Consider the following 22,700-nt stretch of genomic DNA (forward strand, 5'->3'; position numbering starts at 1 on the left):
TGACACTTTTTCTCCTGCCAACAGAGATTTTAAACTCGATCTCTTCATTGTCACTGTGGTCAAGATGGCCGCCAATCTCCACTCACAAGACCCTCTCTGTTAGCAAGCAACAAATCAAGGAGGGCATCTTTCCTAGTCAGCTCCTTTAGTACCTATACCATGAAGTTGCCATCCAGGTGTTTTAGGGATCTCCTGGACATGTTTATACCAGCTGTGTGGTTAACATCTGGCAAGTTAAAGTCTCCCATAAGGACAAGGGTGGTTGACTTAGAAGTGTCCCTTAGTTCCTTAAAGAATAATTCATCAGTGTTATCATCCTTGCTGGGTAGCCTATAGAAGACCTCCATGCTTTGTTTGTCCCTTGATCCTTACCCCAAGGGTCTCAACTGTGCCATTGCCAACTGTGAGCTCCATACCTTCCAGCTCCTCTGTTACATACCGTGCCACCCCTCCCCTAAATCATCTGCTCTGCCAATCCCTCCTGAAGTGCCTGTAACCATCTACATATATTAATTCTAAGCACTGAATTCATGCTAGAAGTTCATTTCTAGATCACATATTTCTGTTTGGCCTTAAATATTTACAATAGTGAATCAAGAATTTAAAAAAATGAATGTATACCTGCTTATACTAGAATAAAATAGGCTTTCCTGCTGTTTTCTCTTGCACATATGATGTGAAACGCTTTAAGAATTTTGGATATTCTCGTTTTGCCACTGCCCGTAACACTGATGCTGGTGCCCATCCTCCTGGGTTCACTAGAAGTAGACAGTAAGCCAGACATTGAAATACAAAAAAATCTGCTGAAAGCTAGAAGAGAAAATTTAATTTTTTATTCCTGCAATTCTTTCTGAAGTAGCATGAAAGAATATTCTGCAGAATTTAAACCCTTACAGCCTGTATTGCAGCACTTTCTACTCTTATTACTCTAATTTAGTCCAGTTCTACAATGCTACTCTTTAGAAAACATTAAACATGGTGTGTTGGCTTTGGGGAATGCCCAAATGAAAGATGATATTCTTTAGGTTCTTCCAAAAAACAACAGAAAGACAGACTCAAGCTACATCTCATTTTAAAGAAAATAAAAGTCAAGCTTTAACTTTTCAATAACTGCTGCATTTGCCTGCAGAGTTGCTACATACCCAATGTCTTACAAAATATTTTTAAATCACTTCAGGCAAAATTTGCTCTGATTATAAAATATGCTTAAATTCACAGGTCAAATACTTGGTTGAAAAAGATGCCACTTCCCATATAATCACAGTTCAGAATTTTTCAATGAAGATATATTTTTAAATAATTGTGAAACTTCTAAACCGGAATCAAAGGAGCTTATCCCAGAGTTTAACATCATATGGTATTATTTGTACAGGATTTAATACAAGTTGTATCACTCCTATATGGCAAAGGTTTACTGAATACAATTTTCAGATTGTGATTTTTAATAAGCTATGTAATAGGTGGTCAAAAATAATAAGCAGGTGAGATACTCAGAGTATTTTGCATCGACAGGAGAGAATAGGTATGAGGTTCCAATACTATAATATACTGCTGAATACTGGGTACAGTAACAATAAAGTTTGGTTTTGCTAACTTTGCAGTCAATACCAAAGATTCTGTCAGTTAAAAAAAAAAAAAAGTAGACTACATTATACTATAGTTTGCAAACATCCTTTCACAAACATGAATTGTGTAAAAAAATTGATTGTAATCCATTAATAAACCCCCCAGATTATTACTAAAAAAGCTTATGCCAAGTCATGCCAGTTGCAGACATTTCTTCTGCCCACCCCTCCTCCACCCCAAGGTTCTGTACTTAGGACTGAGCTACACATTACTTTCATTTATTGCTCTCAAAATGCCACACAATGAAAGATCCCATTCACTGATTGATGTAGCACATTGAGTACTTTTGACCATGAAGACCACAAGTGTGATCCTATATATAAATTTAACAGAAAACTGCATCAACCTTTTTGTTCCCCAGTATTCAGCTCCCAGCAATTAACATATATAATTAATGTCATACTGAATAATTTTAGACTTACCATTAGCTACATATGTAATCTTGCATAGGATATTGTCCCTGCTTATTTCCTTGTTCCCCTCTGGTGGGCTTACTAAAGTCTGACAAATCATAGCAATATTTATTTTGGCACGGACACAACGATTGTTCATCTACAAAAAAAAAAAAAAAAAACCAAAAAAAAAAAAAACACATTTGTAAACTTCAAACTAGGTTTCTTTCAGCATACTCGAATGCTAATATTTTAATTTAGTATAAAGTCTAAGGAACTCCAAAACTTATGTTCCTGGGAGTTTGCATTCTAGCACTACACAGATGTAACATGAATGTCAATGAAATGAAAGGTACATGGTGAGTACAGAAAGGGTTAAACTGAAATGTCTGAAACTCAGGTTTCTGCTTGCTAAATACAGTGAATTATTTCAATTATTGTGACAAGGAAGCATCTAAAGAATAATGCATCAGTATTTAAAAATATCAGTTAGTAACTTTTCCCTCGTAAGCAGGCAATGGCATAGTATTCAGCACAGAAACACTACAGAGAAAACAATCATTGCTACTGTCTGACAGAACCAAGGCAGAACTGTGTAAGCTGTAGGTTTAACAGATTCCATATCTAGTTATACAAGCCTATCCCCATGTCTGACAATGTGGGAGTCAGCTGCTTTGCCCTGGAGAGGGCCAAGCTGAGGAGTTAAGAAAGAATTTCGCAACTTCACCCAGAGCCCTTAAGACAAAAGACCTTCTAGTCATGGCGACCTGTCCGGAGACCCACAAGCCCCCTCGGGATTTTATGTAGATCTGTTACAATTGATTGGTTCTGTACCCTTTTCTTCCCACCCTGGTGTCCCATAAAAACCCCTGGGTTTCCTCTGGTCGGCAGACGTTCTTCGTCCCTGGATCCTTTTCGCTGGTACCTTTGCAATAAAGTACGACCTGCGGAAATTCCATACGAGGCCTCTTTCTCTCTCACTACGGCCGGCTAAAAGAGGGGCTAACTCACAAGGGCATGAGCTGAAATCACTGAGAGCTGAAATCACAGAGCTGAAATCACTGAGCTGAAAAATCACTGCTCTGCCTGCCAGCTGAGAAGCCCCTCTGCCAGCTGAGGAGCACCTAACCCCCCAAGGAGCAGTTTCTAGCGAGACATCTTTTAGGGTGGCTGTGGCTCTCTGGGTCCCAAGCGGTGGACCCCATCCACCAGCTGGAATATGACAATATTGAAGAGTTATTTATTCAATTCCATGTGAAGGAGCCTCAATTCTTTAAAAGGTTTTCACCAGAAATTTTGCTTCCATTTTTCTGCAACACCTTAGATCTGCCAACTGTTGAGATAAGGTAAAGTTTTTGGCTCAGAATGTTTTCATCAGATCATTGTATCATCTGGTATAAACAAACTGTATTTTTGCATACCCCTCCCCCTAGTATTGCAATAGTATCACACCACATAATAGAAAAATGGCATCTTTAAAGCAGAACTTGATAAAATGAAAATAATACTTACAGGAGCACTGTCATGTTCCACAGAGAAATTGCAAACAATCCACGTTTCAGGATCATTTTCACTGAATGCTGGTATTTTTCTGATGGCAGACAAATACAGCACATCCCTCTGAGAAGCCGGCCACACTCTCTGCAGAGAAACATCTGAATATAAGCTTTTCCAGTTTTGCAAATTAAGTACTTACTATCCTTAGATAAAGGAAAAAAAACAAACAAGGCAAAAAAGGTCAGTCATGTTATTTAAGCAAAAAGGTTTATTCAAGTTAGTAATTTCATGCAATTTTGAAAACTCAAGCAGAACACAGGTGTTGTACAGATGCATAGCAGGTTATATAGCAAGACTTAATTTTAAAAATTTAAGGCGAAAGTTTAAGGCCTTTGAAAGGCAAGGAGCCAAGTTGCAATGACTTTTTCAGTAGACAACCAGGAAGAGACACTTCCTCTCCTGTTCTCTCAATCTCAGGTTTACACTGTAATTAATACTTGTAAGCTATAAGCTGTACTAGTGCTTAAGTATAAATAGAAGCATCTACAGTTATTTATGTCTCCATAAATATGGTGAGAGAGAGAGTGCAAGAAATACTTAAATATTATTTCAAGAAGTTACAATTTTAATGAGATAGCTATGGTAAATTTCTATTATCTAAGAGAATGCTTCAGAAGCAAAGTGTTATAAAATAAAGCAAAACTGTACAGAAGCCATTTTCCTGACACTCAGTATGGGCAAAAAGTCTAGCTTTTACCACAACACTATACAGTTCATACAACTGTGTTGTTCAAAAATCAGTCTGTTGTTTCAACAGTTTTAAGATAACCACATTATCAATTAAAAAAAAGTTTCAATATTTTAGTATACTAATACTCAAAATCATGCAAGATTAAAGAGTGTACACTTCATTCCAAATATTTTAGAACCTGTTAGGTTATAGTTATTGGGTTATAAGTCAAATTAACATCTTAGTAAAGCTAAATCAGAACTAGCTGGGATGAAAAACCATAATGAAGTTAAAGGAACAAATGTACCAGGAATTATAAGACCTCATAATGCAAATGCAAAATGTCAAATAATTGTGGTCAACAATAACTTGCATTATTGCAACAAAATGTATGATAGAGGGGTAGGGGTTTCTTCCTTGTAGTCAGTGCCAATTTACTGCTTCAGTTTTCTTGAGATGAGCCTTGCCTTGCTCCCAGTGATATACTTAAGAGATTAAAAACAGTCGTCATTTGTTATTACAAACTCAATCAGATAGATACACAAAGAATTACGCTATCAAGCCAAGTTTGAAAAATTCACAAAGTTGCAGTTATAGAGAAGTTGTTCAAAACTGTTGTTCTGGATAATTTTTTAGTTGTTAAAATGGTAAAGTATTTCAGAATAGATTAGAACATGTAGCGTGGTCTGTCTCACTGAGGTTAGTATACAGGTGAAGTGTTATTACCTTATGCATCTGGTAAATGATGATGGCATTATCAGCTAAATTTTCCACAACATGGAAATTTTCAACTGTTGCTATGGGGAGGGGAAATAAAAATCCATCAGTAAACAAGAAAATATATCAGGCCAATGTTATAAACTATATGCTTGCGGATAAACATGCAAAGCTTAAGAATTTATTCCTTACTTTCCCAGTCATTACGAACATCAACATTCCAGAAGTAGTGGCAAACTTCATGCCCTGTTACCCCTTTAACGGCATGCGTTGCTTTCAAAGGATCTAAAACTATTCCATTCTCTTCCACCTCTCTTCTGTACACCTATGGTCAAATATAAAGAGAGAAATGAAGAAAAATTGCCAAAACAGATCATGCTTTATTATTTAAAATTTCAGCAGCTTTGATAAAAACTTACCCAATAGACTAACACATGAAAACCTTACCATCTCATTGTTCTATGGTAACTACCAATGCAGATATTGTTGCAAGGCACTCCACATGAAAATACCAGTATTTTGTAAAATCTCTACTCCAAAAATGATTAATAAAATCACACAATATCTTGAGTTAAAAGAGACCCACAAGGATCATCGAATCCAATTCCTGACCGTGCACAAGACAGCCCCAAGAAGCAAATCATGTGCCTGAGAGTGCCATCCAAACGTTCCCTGAACTCAGACAGGTTTGGTGCTCTGACGACTTCCCTGGGGAGCCTGTTCCAGTGCCCAACCACCCTCGAAGTGAAGAACCTTTTTCCTTACATCCAAGCTACATATCCCCTGACTCAGCTTCATGTCATTCCCTTGGATCCTATGACTGGTCACCAGAGAAAAGAGATCAGTTGCCAGCCTGCCTGCCTGCTTCTGTTTGTGAGGAAGTTGTAGACTGCAATAAGGTCTCTCCTCAGTCTCCTCCAGGCCGAACAAACCAAATGACCTCAGCTACTCCTCAGAGCGCTTTCCACTCAAGGCCCTTCACCATCTTCATGGCCCTCCTTTGGATGCTGTCTAATAGCTTTATTTGCTTATTGTATTGGGGTGCCCAAAACTGCACACAGGACTTGAGGTGAGGCCGCACCAGTGCAGAGCAGAGTGGGACAATCGCCTCCCTTGACTGGTTCATGATGCTGAACTTGGTCACCTCAACACCTGGTTGAGTCTTATGACTGCCAGGGCACACTCATGACTCATATTCAACTTGCTGTGAACCCAAATGCGCAGATCTCTTCCCATGGGGCTGCCCTCCAGTCTCTTGTTCCCATGTCTGTATGTACATCCAGGATTTTCCCATTCCAGATGCAGAATCCATCACTTGCCTTTGTTAAACTTCAAATGGTTGACTCCTCCCAAATTAGTGTCATCAGAAAACTTACTTAGTATCTCTTCGAGTCCTGTGTCTGAGTAGTTTATGAAGATGTAGAAGAGAACTGGCCCTAAAATGAAGCCCTGAGCTTTAAAATGGAGCTTTACTGAAATCCCAAAAGATTACATCAATCGGCTTCCCTTGATCAACTAGGTGGGCTACCTGGTTGTAAAAGGAAATGAAGTTTGTCAAACTGGACTTTCCCCTCATGAAGCCATGCTGACTGGGATCAGTGACTGTGTTGTCCTTCAGCTGTTTTTCAGAAACTCCCAGAATAGTCCTCTCCATAATTTTACCAGGCACTGAAGTGAGACTGACAGGCCTGTACTTACCAGGGCCATCCCTCTTGTGCTTCTTGAAAATTGGGATAATGTTACCCAGCGTCCAGTCAACTGGGACCTCTCCAGATTCCCAAGACCATTGAGAAATCATTGAGAGTGGCCTCACAATGACATCAACCAGCTCTTTGAGCATTTTTGGATGAATCTCATCAGGTCCCATAGACTTCTAGGCATCCAGCTGGAGCAGCAAATCCTGCACAGTTTTAGGACTGACTGGGAGTTTGTCATTTTCCCAGCCATGGTCCTCCAGCTCAGGGCTCTGGTGGTCCCAGAGGCCATCATTAGTGTATCGACGAGAGAGGTGAAGAAAGCAGTAAATGTCTCTGCTTTGTCTGTGTGCCTGTTTGTGAGGTGACTGAACTCATCAAGCCACAGACCAATGTTATCTCTGATTCTCCTCCTGCTGTTAACATATTAAAAAGCCCTTTTTTGCTGTCCTTCACAGTGTTGGCCATCTTGAACCCTAATGGTGCTTTGTCCACACAAATTTTCTACTTACAGTGGTGAGCAGTTTCTCTGTAGTCCTCCCATGTCACCTGACCTTGCTTCCAATGTCCATACACCTTCTTTTTTTGCCTTATCTCCAAAAGAAGATCCCTGTTCAGCCAAGCCAGCCTTCTGCCTCATCTGCTTGATTTCCGACATTTGACAGTTGCCTGCTCCTGTGCCCTTAGGAGGTGGTGTTTAAAAAGTGACCAGCACTGATGGACCCCAGCACCTTCAAAAGCATTTTCCCAGGGAACCTTACTCACTAGTTCCCTGAACAATCTGAAGTCTAGTCTCCTAATTTCCAGGGCTGAAGCTTTGCTGACACTTTTTCTCCTGCCAACAGAGATTTTAAACTCGATCTCTTCATTGTCACTGTGGTCAAGATGGCCGCCAATCTCCACTCACAAGACCCTCTCTGTTAGCAAGCAACAAATCAAGGAGGGCATCTTTCCTAGTCAGCTCCTTTAGTACCTATACCATGAAGTTGCCATCCAGGTGTTTTAGGGATCTCCTGGACATGTTTATACCAGCTGTGTGGTTAACATCTGGCAAGTTAAAGTCTCCCATAAGGACAAGGGTGGTTGACTTAGAAGTGTCCCTTAGTTCCTTAAAGAATAATTCATCAGTGTTATCATCCTTGCTGGGTAGCCTATAGAAGACCTCCATGCTTTGTTTGTCCCTTGATCCTTACCCCAAGGGTCTCAACTGTGCCATTGCCAACTGTGAGCTCCATACCTTCCAGCTCCTCTGTTACATACCGTGCCACCCCCCTAAATCAACTGCCCTGCCCATCTGCTACCCTGTTTATCAATATGCACAACAATGCATATAAGTGTAGTGGAGTAACCAACAATAACTTACTACTGAATAAGATTTTCATACATTGAATTTGCACATGTTTTCATTTGACACTGGCCAAATGCCAGGCACCCACAAAAACCGTTCGCTCGCTCTCTTTTGCTTTCAGTTGGGCAGAGGAGAGGGAAAAAATTGACGAAGGGCTCATGAGTTGAGATGAGAATTGGGAGAAAACATTCCAAGGGCAAAACAGGTTCAAATTTAAAGGTCTAAGGTACATTTATTATTAATAGAGTCAGAGGAGGATAATGAGAAGTAAAATATGCCTTTGAAAAACCTTTTTTCCCTTCCAGCCCCTCCCCCTTTCCACCAATTCAAAGATTATTTCAGGATCCCACGGCGCCAAGAGGTTGATCTCGTCTAGGTTCCATCTTGGGGACTCATTTGCCATGTTTCCACCTCTGGCCAGGTGGTCCCTCTGCCACCGAGTGGGCAGAGGCAGCTGCCACGGCACTGGTGCTATTTAAGACCTCTCTTCATGGGGGGCGCCAGAAAGGAGAAGCCTCCGCTGCCACCCCTACCCCTCTGCTTGCAGCACAGCTCGCTAGGGGTGGCAAGGCAGGCAAGGCTCACTGCGGGCCACACCAAGATGGCAGCAGCCGCAAGCATCACTGGGTGCTGCACTGGGATGGCCCCGGCAGCGGTGCCTCACTACCCCTGGAAAAAACTGCGCATGCACTGTTTTGATTTTCTTCTTAAATATGTCATCACAGAGGCGTTACCAACCTCTCTAATTGGGCCAGCAGCATGTCCATCTTCAGAGCCATCAGAGAGTGGCTCTGTTGGACATGATGGAAGGTTCTAGCAATTTCTCACAGAAGCCACTTCTGTGGCACTCTCCTGCTACCAAAAACCAGGCTGTGCCAAATCAACACAGTACACCATGTTGATAGGAAGTTTTAAGTAGGAGAAAATGAGAAAGGAATCTGTAAAGACAAAGGTATTGCAAGTGCTGCATAAGATTTTTCTGAATCTATTAGAAGCTGCAGCTTGTATGGTCTCCACTCCTATCTTAAACAATGCTATACTCAGGGAGGAGTTTGAACAGCGTAACTTGCTCAGTAATAGTATTCAAATGTGGGAAGACAGAGATAGTGCTAAAGGCAATCTTGCCTTCATTATATTGCAGCTGTGTTAATTACCAAAGAGTGGGAACAGCCTTGCTCTCACAGCTATGGGTGTGATAAAAGAGTGAGTTAGGTTGGAGAGAGTTAGTTAAAGTCTGGTGGTTGTGCTGTGAGGAGGTAGGGATAGGAGATTGTGTGAGGGACAGATAAGGTAAGCCACTGTATAAGGGACAGACAGGGTTAGGTGGCTGTGCTAGGGACAGGAAGCAGCGAGCTGGAACTGCAGGAGGAGAGAAAGAGCCAGAACTGTGGGGAGCTGCCCATAGGATTGTTACATAGAAAAGGTATGAAAGACTTCTAGATAACATGGTGCTGATGCTTGAAGCCTTCTGAAGTTTTATTGAAGCATTCTGAGTGTTGTGGCCATCTTGACAACGACATTCAAAGACAATAAAAATATCTGTCTTCATAGTATATCTATCATCTTATATCAATTAAGCAAAATAACAAATGCTTACCTTCATTTCTCCTTCTTCTACTACTAGCTGCCAATTGGCATCTCCTCCTACATCTTGCAAGGAATATGTCATATGGTTTTGTACCATCTCTTCCACCTTTAAAAGAAAAATTACACATTTTTAAGTAATCCATTTCATCTTCTTGGGCAGGTGACTGTACAGTATTGGAAGCCATAAGTCAATACTTCAAATCCTGTGCAGGAGCTGAACTTGGACAATAGAGCCTTCTATTACAGGTTAAGATCAAGCAGGTACTTGTGGCCTTCAGGAACAGAAGCCAAATTCTTGATTCAACTTCTAATTTAGTTTTTATGAGTTCTTCCCTATCCTTCCTTTGTACCTTTAAACTGTCAAAACTCACTATTCCTACCTGAGACAGTTTTATTTCAGCATGTAGGAAATTATTTCTGGTACCTCCAAATAGAATTACAGTGTATTGTAGGACTTGAAAGACAATATTCACTAAAGAGCATTTAAAAAGATGAAGGGGAGGGAGGGGGGGAGGGGAGACCAAAAAACAAGCATTAAAAAAGTAAATGCATATTAAAAGTTATATTGAAACAGCAGTGAGGGAAACAATCATGAGAAAAGCATGCCTATTCTGTTTGGCATCTTTGCACAGTTGCCAACTAGAAAAACAGAACAGAAATGCTTACATTCAAAAAAATTATGATGATGCAGAGATCCACTATTTTAAAATACTAATTTAAGAATACTTAGATAGACAGTTGCATGTTTTTCTTAAAGGTCAAATATCTGATACATTTTTATCAAGCTATGTGAATACTTTTTTTTTTTTTCCTTCTAAATAATGTGCATGAAAATGGGGGGTGGGACAGGAATTTTTTTTTTTTGTTAAATCTACAGTCTTGTATGTTTCTTTTGTGTCTGTTCCCCCATTTCCAAATCTTATTCTCCTGCAAATAAAAACAGAGACAAAAAGCTAAATTATCCATTGCTGTGTAATTTTTACAAGTGCAGAAAACAATTTAGTAATGTTTTTTGCCCAAGAGGTAGGTGACTAATAAAACTCATCACATCAAACAAGTCAATGTAGTTGACACTATTTTCCTGAATCAGTAGAAATTTCTTTATTAAAGAAGAAATACATTGCAAGCAAAGGTTAGTCAATTGACCAACATATGGATTAGTCTAAGAACTATATAATCACAAGATCAATAGCCTGAACCTATGGGTGGTTTTTGTACAACTTAAAGATAAAAAGTCATTGAATCAAGTCAAAATCCTCAAAATACAACATAAAATAAAAACCTTTCAACAGAAATGCTCCTTTATCTTATTTTAACTATAGAATTCTCTACAGAAACCAAGTTATCAGTCCAGTTTTGGGAGTTTTCTTTTTCTTTAAGGTTTTTTTTTAGTTGTAATGAAGTATAAACACCCACAAGATTTGTGTTTCTGCTTTTAGACAGGCCAGCTTTTCCTGCCACTTGCTAACAGGTTTCCTACCAAATATTCTTCTGATTTTTTTTTTTTTTTCCCAGGGAAACAATGACACAGTACAAGCCAAGCCAGGTAGAATGTGAGCTATTTAAATATTTAATTTTCTAGCTTTAGGTCACACTTCTTTCAGAAAGGAGTCCTCGCTATGCTCCTGCAACTTTACCTGCAATATATTCAGGGTCTCTATTTTTGCACTGCACCAAGCAAATGATTCTATATAAGGAAAAGGGTTCCAATTTCACCCCAGGACCTTGTAAGGGAAAAATGCCAGAAATGTCATTGCTGTCCTGACAGTAATTGGCTCAATGCCAAGATAAAAACACTGATAGGTCTCTTTAGCTGTTCCTCAGAAATGTAGCTAGATTCCATTAGCAGCAAGCCACATTGTCCCTCCTAAAACATTAAGTATTTAAGAAGGAGCACAGAGGTGCTCAGTGCTTTTTTTGGCCTGCTTTAGCCAGTGCAAGAGTTCTCTCTACACTGTGTTTGGTTTATATTTCTTTTGTTTGACTATTATTAAGCCACTCTGGGAAGCTGCAGGTCAACCCTCAGACTTGATACATCTTCACAAGGCTTATAACACTCTGGCCACATGTAAGACTGTATCACCCTATCTCCTCCCCTAGCTCCTAATCTATTTGGGACAAAGCCGGCCTGTATGTGATCGTTTTGTATTTTGCTGCTTTTTGCTTTATGCCAAATGCAGAGGGAGGAGGAGAATAGCAAAGAAAGAAGAGAATACCTGAGTTGGAAGGGACCCACAAGGATCAGTGTCCAACCCCTGGCTTTGCACAGGACAACCCCAAGAATCATACAATGTACCTAAGTACAATCTAAACACTTTAGGGCCTTTGGAATCGTTCAGCATTTACCCCCCTGACTTCCTCTGAAAACTTGAAAGGCATCTTTAGTTTCTTTCTCTCCCTCTCTTCTCCCAGTAGTTTCATTCCTGCCAATATATCTTTCAGACAGCTTCCCCTTTGGTTTGGGAAAGGAGATGTATTATCATTGCAGCTCTCAGAGGAAAGAATGTTGTTTTTTGCTAACAAGCAATTACTTCTATTTGACCAAGTAATTGCAGTGCCTACAACTGCTTTGTGCATACTATCTGTCCAAACTGTGATCTACCTGCTGCTTGCTGTCAGCCTGAACCTATTTCAGGAACCACATTAGACACCAAGTCAATATTCACAGCTTCTTTCCCAGTGGGGAGACAACACTATTACCTCTGGGTTCCTGGCAGACTACAGGAATGATCTGCAAAAATACTTCTATCCCATGCAGCCTTGGTCTTAACATTAAATGGGCAGATATTAATTTAAAAGGCCCTCAGAAGAGATCAATCTATTTTAAAATCTGATAGTTCTTTAAAAGGAGAAAATTATTTGCAACACATTTGCAGCATTTTAAGCCCGCAACCTCTCAATCAACTGGCAGAGACAAATCAATGCCTTTCTGAAGACACACTGAAGAACCAGCTCCTGTCAGAATGTTTATGCATCTCCATCTTAAAAGCAAAGCTGCAAGTTTTTACTTGACCTGTTGCTAAGATTCTCTTCATATAAATGAAGTCTAGAAACAAGACCCATTTATTCAGAATCAAGATTTATCTTGCCTTTCCAAAAGCCAAATCCTCAGCCTGAGGACAGAGGACAATTTCCTAATAATGTCTACAGCAGGTTGTCACCAAAAGGTGTGCTGCTTTTCCCTTCATGCTCTCAGTTGTCTTTCATCTGCTTGTTCACTAACAATTAAAGCTCCAGAGCAGGTGAAGCAATTAAATGAACTGGCAAGTTTGTTCTAGAGAGGATATGAGGGAAGAATGGGGCAGAGGGGAGTAGGTTTCTTGTAAGTTAGGATCATTCTTTCTGTAGTCAGTTAACTTGAAAGCATATCCTAAGACACTGGGTAGTAGCTTCTACATAGTATAAGCCCTGTAGCTGCTAGAAAGAGCAACACCTTGACCCCATAATCCAGTCCATTTGACACTGATCTTTAATGTCAATTTGCATTATTGTGATAAGGACCTGGTCAATCTCAGATTTAAGTGGTTAGGTTTTCAGCTACACTAGTGGTCTGCTACTCAGGTTTACCACATGAACCCATAAATGTTATCACAGACCTAAGAGGTGAAAATGAGAAGGTTCACATATTTTAATGGCTGTTTCCCTTACATTGAACTGGCAATGGAGCTGGATACACAGTGAATTCTATCTTTAGAATCAAACTTGCTTTCTATTACTTGATTTCCTCCTTCCTCCCCTACAAAACCAAACTTGAGTTATTAATGACTGGAGTACCAGTAGATCAGCCTATTGGTGTTGTGCAATATGACCTGCATACTTTTTCCCCTTGTAAAAAATTCAACTTCCAGAAATAACCTGACTGCAATAAGTCAAAGCAAGTGTTGGGATTTTAGTCCAATATGCAAGTCCTTAAGTGTTAGGGTTCTGCTCACGAAGCTGGTGGCAAGGTATGCAGGTAGTATGATTTCAGGCTCTGTTGCTCAAAAGAAAAATCCATTCCTTTTATTTGAAAAAGCAGGCTGTTTGCAGTGTGTCAGAGACTGGAAAGATGGATGTCTCAAGACATTTTGGGATGCATATGTGTGTGGGGGGAGTGGCAGGTTGGGCCTTGCCCTGGCCCCCCACTCCCCACCCCTAGAGCCAGTATCCCAGCCCTGCAGTGGTGCCAATCATGGAGCACTGGAGGCAGAGCTTCACTCTCACCTAACCCAGCTTCTGAGTGGCCGGAAGTCCCACCTGGGGGGAGGTGGCACGAAGGCCAAGGGGTATTTAAGGCTGAGCATGAGGCCAGGACATGTCTTGACCCTACCTCCTCTTGGAGTTTCTATCTGAACACTGCTGGAAGCCAGGAGTTAGTAGCTATATGCATGCTTTTCTGTTTCCTTCCTTCCTTCCTTCCTTCCTTTTCCCTCTTCTTGGAACATTTTGAGTAATTTAACATTGCACGGGTTTAAAGTTTGCTAAGTTGAATGGACCAAATTAATGCTGTGAGAAGTGTTTTATGTTGATTGGATGCTGTAGTAAACCTTTTTCCAAAGCTCTCTGATTTTTCTAAAGTTTGCCAGTAAACTTTTGTCTTGTTTTGACCTCTTGAGAATATCTGGTCAGTATTTCTCCTGTGTGTCTAACCCAGAGTACATGAACCACTGTAAAGTCCTTTAAATGGGGCCTTACACAGTGTTAGTTAATTTTAAAACAAACAAACTGAAAACAGACCCCAGAAAGAAGGCCCATATTCACAATCATATGGACCACAGCAGAATGAAAGTAATAGCCTGAATGAATTTTTTTTGAGACTAAAGACCAAACACATGCATTCACTTATCTAATTCAACTTTAAACTATGCTCTTCAGAGCAAGCACCTAGAGTAATTTTTTATATTACTGGAATATGTCACTACAATGAAATTCACCTACTTGTTCAGGATATCAGACATTTTCTGAAGCATAATTGAGTATATTGGAACTCTTCAGTAAAAGTTCTCATATCCACAATCTATTTTTTAATTACATACTTTATGACCTTTTGGTAATAAAGCTAGTTGTAGAGGTAAAAAATCATAATAGACAACCTTAAAATTTGGTGTCTTAATGTTATTACAAGTGACAAATTTTAAAGACAGCATTAAACCTTTGATATAAAAACAAGAAAAACTACTCAATTTGAAGCAAAGACCATCTCCAGCCCACACAAACCAGATGTTCTTTTATTACTTTTATTATAATCAGAAATGCAAAGATTTCAAGTTTTAGGTATTTTTATTAAAGCTAATGAAATCAGTCCAATAGTTCACAAGATTTGGGCCTCTACACAAGTGATGCATGCAAGCAGAATGTAAAAAGACAACGATTTACTATAAAAATAGATAACTCTTTTTGTTTCAACATACTAGTTTAGAGTAAACAGTGATTTATGTAACAAAAATCCCAGGTTCTAGAGAAGAGGATGAAATGCAGCAAAGATACACAACCCCCACTCTACTTATTAATACAGTACCTGGGTGCTGAATCTGTGAACATCAAAGGCACTGACTAGATCAATGGAAGACATGGAGGAAGAGCAACTACAGGGCTACCAGAGACAGACAAAGAAAAAACCAAGTAATCAGAACAAAGGCAAACTAGAGCATTCAGTACCAACTTGCAAGCACAAGATAATGAAGAAAATGAAAACAAAAGCACCATAAGAAGCAAGCACAGTGGCAAATGCTGATTTCATGCACCTATGATGTATTATGCTCCCAGTGTAGTCCTAAAAACAGCATAGTGTTTCAAGTAACACTAAAATAAGTCAATTGATCCTAATGCAAGACCGTATTTTTTTTCTACCAAAAATAATTTTGGTGAAGGTATCTTAAAAGCACCGAGGTTAGCAAGTTGTTGTTTTTTTTTTCTTTATAATCTCTAACTGACAAGCTTGATATAAATTGAGTATTCTAAATAGATACTGAAATCAGGATTTTTTAGCCAAGACAGAAAACAGTCCTTTTCAAATTCCAGCTATTCAATTAAAAATGAGTAAACAACTGAAAGTTATTCTAGAAACATCTAAAAAATTTTTTTAAAAAATCTTACCTATCCATGTAAAATATTATATACAAATATAAGTCAGCCAATTATACAGAGGAGATAATGAGAAATATCTTACCTTTTGGACAAATCTATGAGTCCCCACAGCAGAATATGCATCTCCGGGAGGTAAGGATATTGGCCAGTATAATCTGACCTTTTCACTTTGGGACTGCAACAAAATAACTTTAATTACTGGTAGTCAGCTGCTACTGGATGGACTATGAAAGAGTGAGGCACCTTCAATCTTAATAGTGGCTACAACTAATGCTGTCCATGACAGATATGAAGTTGTCATCCTACTGGAGTTCTCAGGAAGCAAATGGGCCTGGAGACTGAATTACCCATTTATCTATACTTCAAGGTATATTTCCAGGTTAAGCAAAATAGATTGGCAGCATCACAGATGTTGCATCCATGTAGTAGTAATACAGTAACTCAAAATTTTTACCTTCTCCTAAGAGACCCCAACATAGATAAACTCTGTTGGGTACTATATGTCCACTAGAAAGTCTTATAGTTCTTAACCAAGTCATTGTATTCACTATATTCATAAGCCAAAAACCTTTTAAGACAAAGGAGGCACCACTTCATTATTCCTTCTCATTTTATACACTATTTTCTCATAGTCTATATATTTCATCACACACATCCCTGTTGTATTTCTCTGGGGAATGGTTTTTCCCCAGGACCCCTGAAGCCTGTAACCATGTAGTTTGACCCTTCCTTCCTTTCTTGACCCAATTGGCTGAGATCCAGCCATCCCCCCTGGGCAGAAGCCTTGATAAGGCCCTGTTCTTCCTCTTTCTTCCGCTTGCCCTCTGGCTCTCCAAGGCTCCTGCCTTCGTTTCCCCTCCTGGAATAAACCTCTTGGATCAACCCTGGGGGTAAGAGCCTCTTTTGGATCTTTTGCCCTATCCCTGAAATATTCCCCCAAAGCCTTCCAAGAAACTGAGCTAGCCCCAGGGGGCTGCGGGGGATTCGTTTCACATCCCTTTTTGATCCTTGTCACTGAAGTGTATTCAAGAAATTAGTTTGAGAAATAGCCAGAGCCTACACAATTTTTAAATAAAACCCAACACCAATAGAACTATTTCCTATTTCACATACTGCTACAGTTAAAAGAAACTTCAGAGCAATAATTAAGTTTTGAAAAACAGCTGCATCATTAGATAGTCTTCTTTGTCCAGGGGCATAAGTTACATATAAAGATAAGTTTTATATAGGACTATTACATTTATTTAGGAGCTAGAAACCAGAGAGAATCAATTATCTTAACACTTATACTATCCTTTTATATGCAAGCTGTCAAGTCATTTTCTCAAAATTAGTGTTAAACAATGATATTTAATTGTAAATATTATATAGTGAATCCCACTTATAAGTGTCAGTCTAAAATATCTTGAGTTTCAGGAGATGCACCCCAGGACTGATTAAGTCACAGAAACCTTCCATGAAGTGCCCATCATTAACACATTTTTCAGCTATCAATACCTGTTCTTCCATTTTATCCTGTCTATCAAGAGCAGCTTCAACAGCATCAAAGAATTCTTCTTCATTAATCAGACTATTAGGACCCTCCTAGAGCATAAGAAACAAAACTAGTTCAACATTTTGGAGACATGAGAGCTCCACTTCAGTTCAATATTAGAAATAGCTATTTATATATTATGCATATAACCGACAGAAGGAAATTTCTTCCATAGACCTTAAATATTTTCACCAATATTCATATATTAGAATTCATCTGAAAGCTCTACTTGTTAAAGGAAGTTATTTCCTTTAAGTACAATTTAAGGATACTTAAATAAACAAGCAAATACCCCAGGAAACCGAAGACTAAGTGTCAATATGCTTTGATGTGAGATTTAGGTTTTAAATAACAGATATCTTATCTTAAAAATGTTTACTATATATAAGTAAATATATTATAATTGTGTATTTAGACTCCTTCCAAGTATTCCATTGCCTTAGGGTGTATTTCAGATATGTGCTCAAAGCACAACATGACAAAATCCTGTGGATCACTATTGAGAATTCATGGAAAGAAGAGTTTAACGATAAACAGCAGGTAGAGTTGATTCAATTATTAAAAACTTGTGTCCACTAAGTAAAATGGTAATTTAGGAAAACTAGGTTTACTGTTTTTATTGTATTGTAAAACAAACTAGTCCAGCAAATTTCAAAAACCTACTTTACATCAGGGATATTTAAGAGACTCAGACTTTAAATAACCAAACTGAGGAGGAAGTTGATATAATATGCCATTTAACAGATGAAGCAGAACCTAAAATAGTTGAATTTATCAACACATTTCAAGTGGCAGTGACAAGTTAAAAATCAACTCAAATTAAACTTCAGATTCTAGGACTGCCTCTGCAGTCAGGGCTTTCATATTTGCATTACATATCTAGACAGCTGACTAATTAAAATGTAAGAGTACACAACTTTCAAATGAGCAGTATAAAATGTACAAGAAAACTAATTAAGAAGTCAGCAAAAATATCTGAAAGCAAAATGCTTTAGACAAAAGTAGAATAGGAAAACTGAGGTGAAGATAGACTTCTATTCTCAAAACACTGAAGGATTGAGATTCTTCATTTAGTTTCAGTTTCCAAGGCAGAAATAGGGGCATGAACACATTGCACAAAGACCTTGATTTACATAGACACTCTGTTGAGAAACAAACTAATCTTCAAAAGCCTTAGCATTTTTAAAAATTTCAAAAGTAGAATTTGTACCTCATAGTCTGGCCCTCCAAAGTGGGACTTTTTCTTCAGTTCTGTTACAGCATTTTTATATGCTTCTTCAATTCTTCTTCTTTTCTCTATTTCCTGTAAAATTACATGACCATTTAAAGCAGCAAGAATATATTGACTAATAGTCAGCATGACAATAAGTGGAATTGTCAGTATAAGTTTTATTCCCAAGGAACAATTGCAGAGGTGCTGATTTTCTGATTTTATTTGAATGCATGCATTATATGTGCCCTTATAGATGCATATATAATACAAAGCTCAAGGAGCTAGCTACCTTGAGCATAACTTCTTTAAAATACATGGAATAAACTAGATCAGCAAGAAAAATCTGGTATCTAGTTTAATCATAGCTATTCATGGTTTGTTGAGGGTCAGTCCCACTTCAGTGCCTAAAAAAGTTATGGAGAATATTCTGGGAGTTATTGAAAAACACCTGAAGGACAATGCAGTCACTAATCACAGCCAGCACAGGTTCATGAGGGGAAAGTCCTGCTTGTCAAACTTAATTTGCTTTTATGACAAGGTAACTCACCTAGTTGATCAAATGAAGCCAGTTGATGTAATCTTTTGGGATTTCAATAAACCTTTTGATACTGTCTCTCACAGCCTCCTTCTGGATAAAATGTTCAGCACACAGCTGGATAAACACATCACACACTGGCTTGTACTAAATGGGGTTACATGAGGCTGCTGACCAGTCAGAAGTGGCATTCCACAGGGCTCCATTTTAGGGCCAGTTCTCTTCAACACCTTTATAAACAACTTGAATACAGGACAATGATATACTGAACAAGTTTTCAGGCAACACTAAATTGGGAGGAGCTGTCAACTCCCTACAAGGCAGAGAAGGCTAAACTGTCCCTCTACAAGATGGAGGCTGTATAGTTTTGTGAAGTAGCAGGACTCTATTCACATTTTTGTTTTGCTGCCAAGTAAAACATGGTTCTGAAGCTAGTGAATTGCTGAGGCTGGAGAAGGAAGGAGAGCAAGCTGGATTACAATGGTACTTAGACAACTTGTAAAGCACTCATTGCTTTTTAGCCACTGACAGAGATCCTGTTCTTACTATGGCACATCTGCACAGCACAGAGCCTGTGTAGTGAATCTGTTGATATATAAAGGACAAACTTGATGCTGCACCTTTCAGTTCTTCTAGCTGGTCTTTTACAGACACTGGACACTTACAAGAGTTTTAAAAACCTCCCAGCTAAAATAAACATGAATGGCTGCCCAATTTAATATAATTTTCTCCTCTAACCTCTCAGAGAAAACATTCTGAACTTTATAATCTTCTAATATTTATTTCTTTTTCAGAGCAGCATAAGCATCTATCCAAGAAACCCAAGAGTACATAGATCAACATCATTCTCCTCCTACATCTATTTATCAGATGATAGAGTAATTATTTTTTGCTCAGGCTCATAGTTATAGAAGAGACTTTTACAGAGCCATGTTTAGTCAGTAAAACAAGGTGAAAAAAACAAAACAAGCCCTACAACTGAAGTGGAATAGTGTTAACAAAGGTCTGAATACATTCAACTGCTGTCTTTAAATTCTTGTGCAGGGTGTAGATGTCAAGGTGTTGGTTGTGGGGGGCTGCAGGAGTGGCATGAGGGAGGTGGCCAGGGGCTGTCCTGTGTCAAACAGGCTCCAAAACAGACCTACCACAGGACATAGCTGAGCCCATCCACCACATGTATGGAATCTCTGTGAAAATGTATTTAAGAGCAAAAAGCAGCCCAGGGAGAGAGAAGAGGGAACAAAAAGGGAGAAACAGAGGGAATGCCAAGGCCAGGAGAGAATGATGAGGAAGAGTTTCAGGGCAGAGAATATATCCACACTGTAGCTCATTAAGGACCCCATGCTGAAGCAGAGGGACATTTCCTAAAGGAACCATGTTCTATGGAAGACTCCCAATAAAGAGTTTTCCCAGAGGACTACAGCCCTGAAAAGGACCTGTGCTGGAGCAGGGGAAAAGTGTGAGAAGTGGCATAGACTAAGTGTTTTGGATTGACCTCTAACCCTCCATTCCCCCACCCCCCTGCACTCCTTGGGGCTAGCAAGCAGGGGTGTAGAGGAGCCTGCAGTTAAAAAGTTAAGTTGAGCCTGGGAAATGGGGGAAGAAAGTTGTTTTAGTGTTTGTCTTTTTGATTCCTACTAATTGTACCCATTTTAATTAGCAACAGATTTTCTGCCAGGACAAAAACTCATAAGCAATCTTCCTGTGTTTCTCTTGTCCTGTGAGCTTTCTCATCGTGTTTCTCCCACACACACACAATCCAGTCCTGCTTAATGGGGTGCTAAGTGAGCAGTTGGGTGGGCATTTGGCTGTTAGCCAAGGCTAACCCACCACAATTTTATACTATTTAATTTAATCAAAATCTCCTCATCTAATAAACTAGGAATTTGAGGAATTGAAACAAAAAGGTTATTTTATATTAGAATTATAGTACCTCACCATGAGTGTGCTGTAATCCCCAGAAAGTTTCACTGACAAATGTGACAAAGTTGCATGTTGTCCTAGGGTAACTTTATGATGCTTGTATCCCCAATCGTCTGTTCTGTTTGTGCTGTATGTTGTGTTCTGTACCTTTAAGATTGATTTTGAGAGCAAAGCAGGGAAAGAAGAAATGTGCAGTTTGTTTTGAGAAAACAGTGTTCACTCCTCTGCATTCCTTCTCGGACGGTATTGTTCAGCTGAGGCACGGACAGCAGTGGGACAGAAATCTTTTTTGCTCTTAGTTTAGCTAGCTGAGGCAGAGAAGCTTCCTGGACTGTTTTTTTTCTTTTTCTTGGGACAGTTTAAACCTGCTCTGGACTGAAAAACCCAGAGGAGCACTGGGGAGCTCACACCTGTGGCTCACTGGGACCTGGACTTCAGGAGCAACAAACAAGGGATTGACCGAGTCGAGCTACACCCACGGCAAGGACTTTCTCAAAAGGACTATCTCACTCCAGAATGGAAGGTTTTAGTGTTTCATATTATTCATTCTTTAAGCTTATGGGCACTTTGTTGAATAAAGAGTTTTTTCCACTTTTCTCTGAGGAAGTTCTTTCCTGGACTGGCTGGGGGGAGGGGCTATTTGGGTCCACTTCCCAGAGGGACCCTATTTGGGGGTTTTCTCCCAAATTTGCCCTAAACCAGGACACGTCTACCAAAGCAGAGACTTAAAATATCCAAGCGACCCCCTTTAAAGCACGTTTACTTATGCTGTAGGACTGCTCATGAGTAAGAATCAGGGGGAAGGCTCACAAGGCAGATATCCTGGTGGGAGTCTGGTATAGAACACCCAACAAGGATGAAGAGGCAGATGAACTATTCTGTAAGTGGCTCTGATGTTTCACTATTGTCAGCCATTGTTCTTGTGGGAGACTAACTTGCCAGATGTCTGCTGGAAACTCACCACAAGAGAGGAGGCAGTCTAGGAGATTCTTGGAGTATGTGGAAGAGAACTTCCTGACAGCCCTGGTAAGTGAGCCTGATACCAAAAGGGTTAATGACAGAGTAGGTACAACCCACACTGAAGAAGGCACCAAGCATCAGTATTTTATTGTTCTTCAGTACCTTTTATACCCTTCACCTTACATGCATTACACCTGTGTGCCCTCTCTGCCCTTCTGCGATTGGTCAAGTAAACCTCAGCATTCCATGTTTCTTTGCCTTCAATATTGTTCACCTGTCCAACACAGTTGTAGCCCATTAAGGATGAGGCTTGGCTGCAGCCTCATTCCCTATCACCATAAGCTGTGTGCCCACAGGTTAATTCCATTTTTACTGTGCCTGTGAACTTTTAGTAGAAAAACAAGGTACACAAACACTGCTTTCCCAGCAAGGACGGTTGGAAGATAAGAAGATGACATCTGACTCAAGAATGTAGTGACAGACAAAACAAGGACTGAACCTGGGAACTCGGGGTGAGTTTTATAGGAATGGGTAAATTGTAATATGCATGTAGCAACTGTATATAAGCAACACTTGTAAAATCACGTCTGCATAGGGTTAGGAGTATCCCCTGTGGGACCTCCCTCTTTAACACCACATTAGTTTTAAGGAGTCTTATTCTTATATTTTGGAAGATTTGGTGACAAGTCTACCAGGGGTGGGGGCCCACTAGACCTGCTGTTTGCAAACAGAGGTGGGCTGCTGGGAAATGTGGTGGTCAGAGGCTGTCTTGAGCACAACAACCACGATATGATAGAATTTTCAGTACTTGCTGAAGTAATGAGGGGCGTCAACAAAATGTCTGCCCTGGACTTCTGGAGGGCAGACTTTGGCCTGTT

At 39.6% G+C, this 22,700-nt stretch overlaps 1 protein-coding gene across 2 annotated transcripts in view; it reads right to left on the bottom strand.

Moving 5' to 3' along the window:
- Positions 1-465: 465 nt before the first annotated feature.
- The window catches only part of LOC136373457 (ceramide transfer protein-like), a 193,344-nt gene continuing 171,109 nt past the window's right edge, over positions 466-22,700 (bottom strand). Inside the window, exons 8-17 of one of the 2 annotated variants that reach the window (XM_066338354.1) lie at positions 18,402-18,494; positions 17,155-17,241; positions 15,740-15,832; positions 15,089-15,163; positions 9,602-9,697; positions 5,155-5,287; positions 4,972-5,042; positions 3,531-3,659; positions 2,049-2,178; positions 466-758 (exon numbers count right to left, since the gene is read on the bottom strand). In XM_066338354.1, the coding sequence (XP_066194451.1) occupies positions 631-758; positions 2,049-2,178; positions 3,531-3,659; positions 4,972-5,042; positions 5,155-5,287; positions 9,602-9,697; positions 15,089-15,163; positions 15,740-15,832; positions 17,155-17,241; positions 18,402-18,494 (1,035 nt within the window). In that variant the 3' untranslated portion in view covers positions 466-630. The remainder of the gene's footprint in view (positions 759-2,048; positions 2,179-3,530; positions 3,660-4,971; positions 5,043-5,154; positions 5,288-9,601; positions 9,698-15,088; positions 15,164-15,739; positions 15,833-17,154; positions 17,242-18,401; positions 18,495-22,700) is intronic. The other variant, XM_066338355.1, reaches the window with a different exon arrangement.

This window comes from Sylvia atricapilla, chromosome W (genome assembly GCF_009819655.1).
Source record: "Sylvia atricapilla isolate bSylAtr1 chromosome W, bSylAtr1.pri, whole genome shotgun sequence".
NCBI classification, from domain to species: domain Eukaryota; kingdom Metazoa; phylum Chordata; class Aves; order Passeriformes; family Sylviidae; genus Sylvia; species Sylvia atricapilla.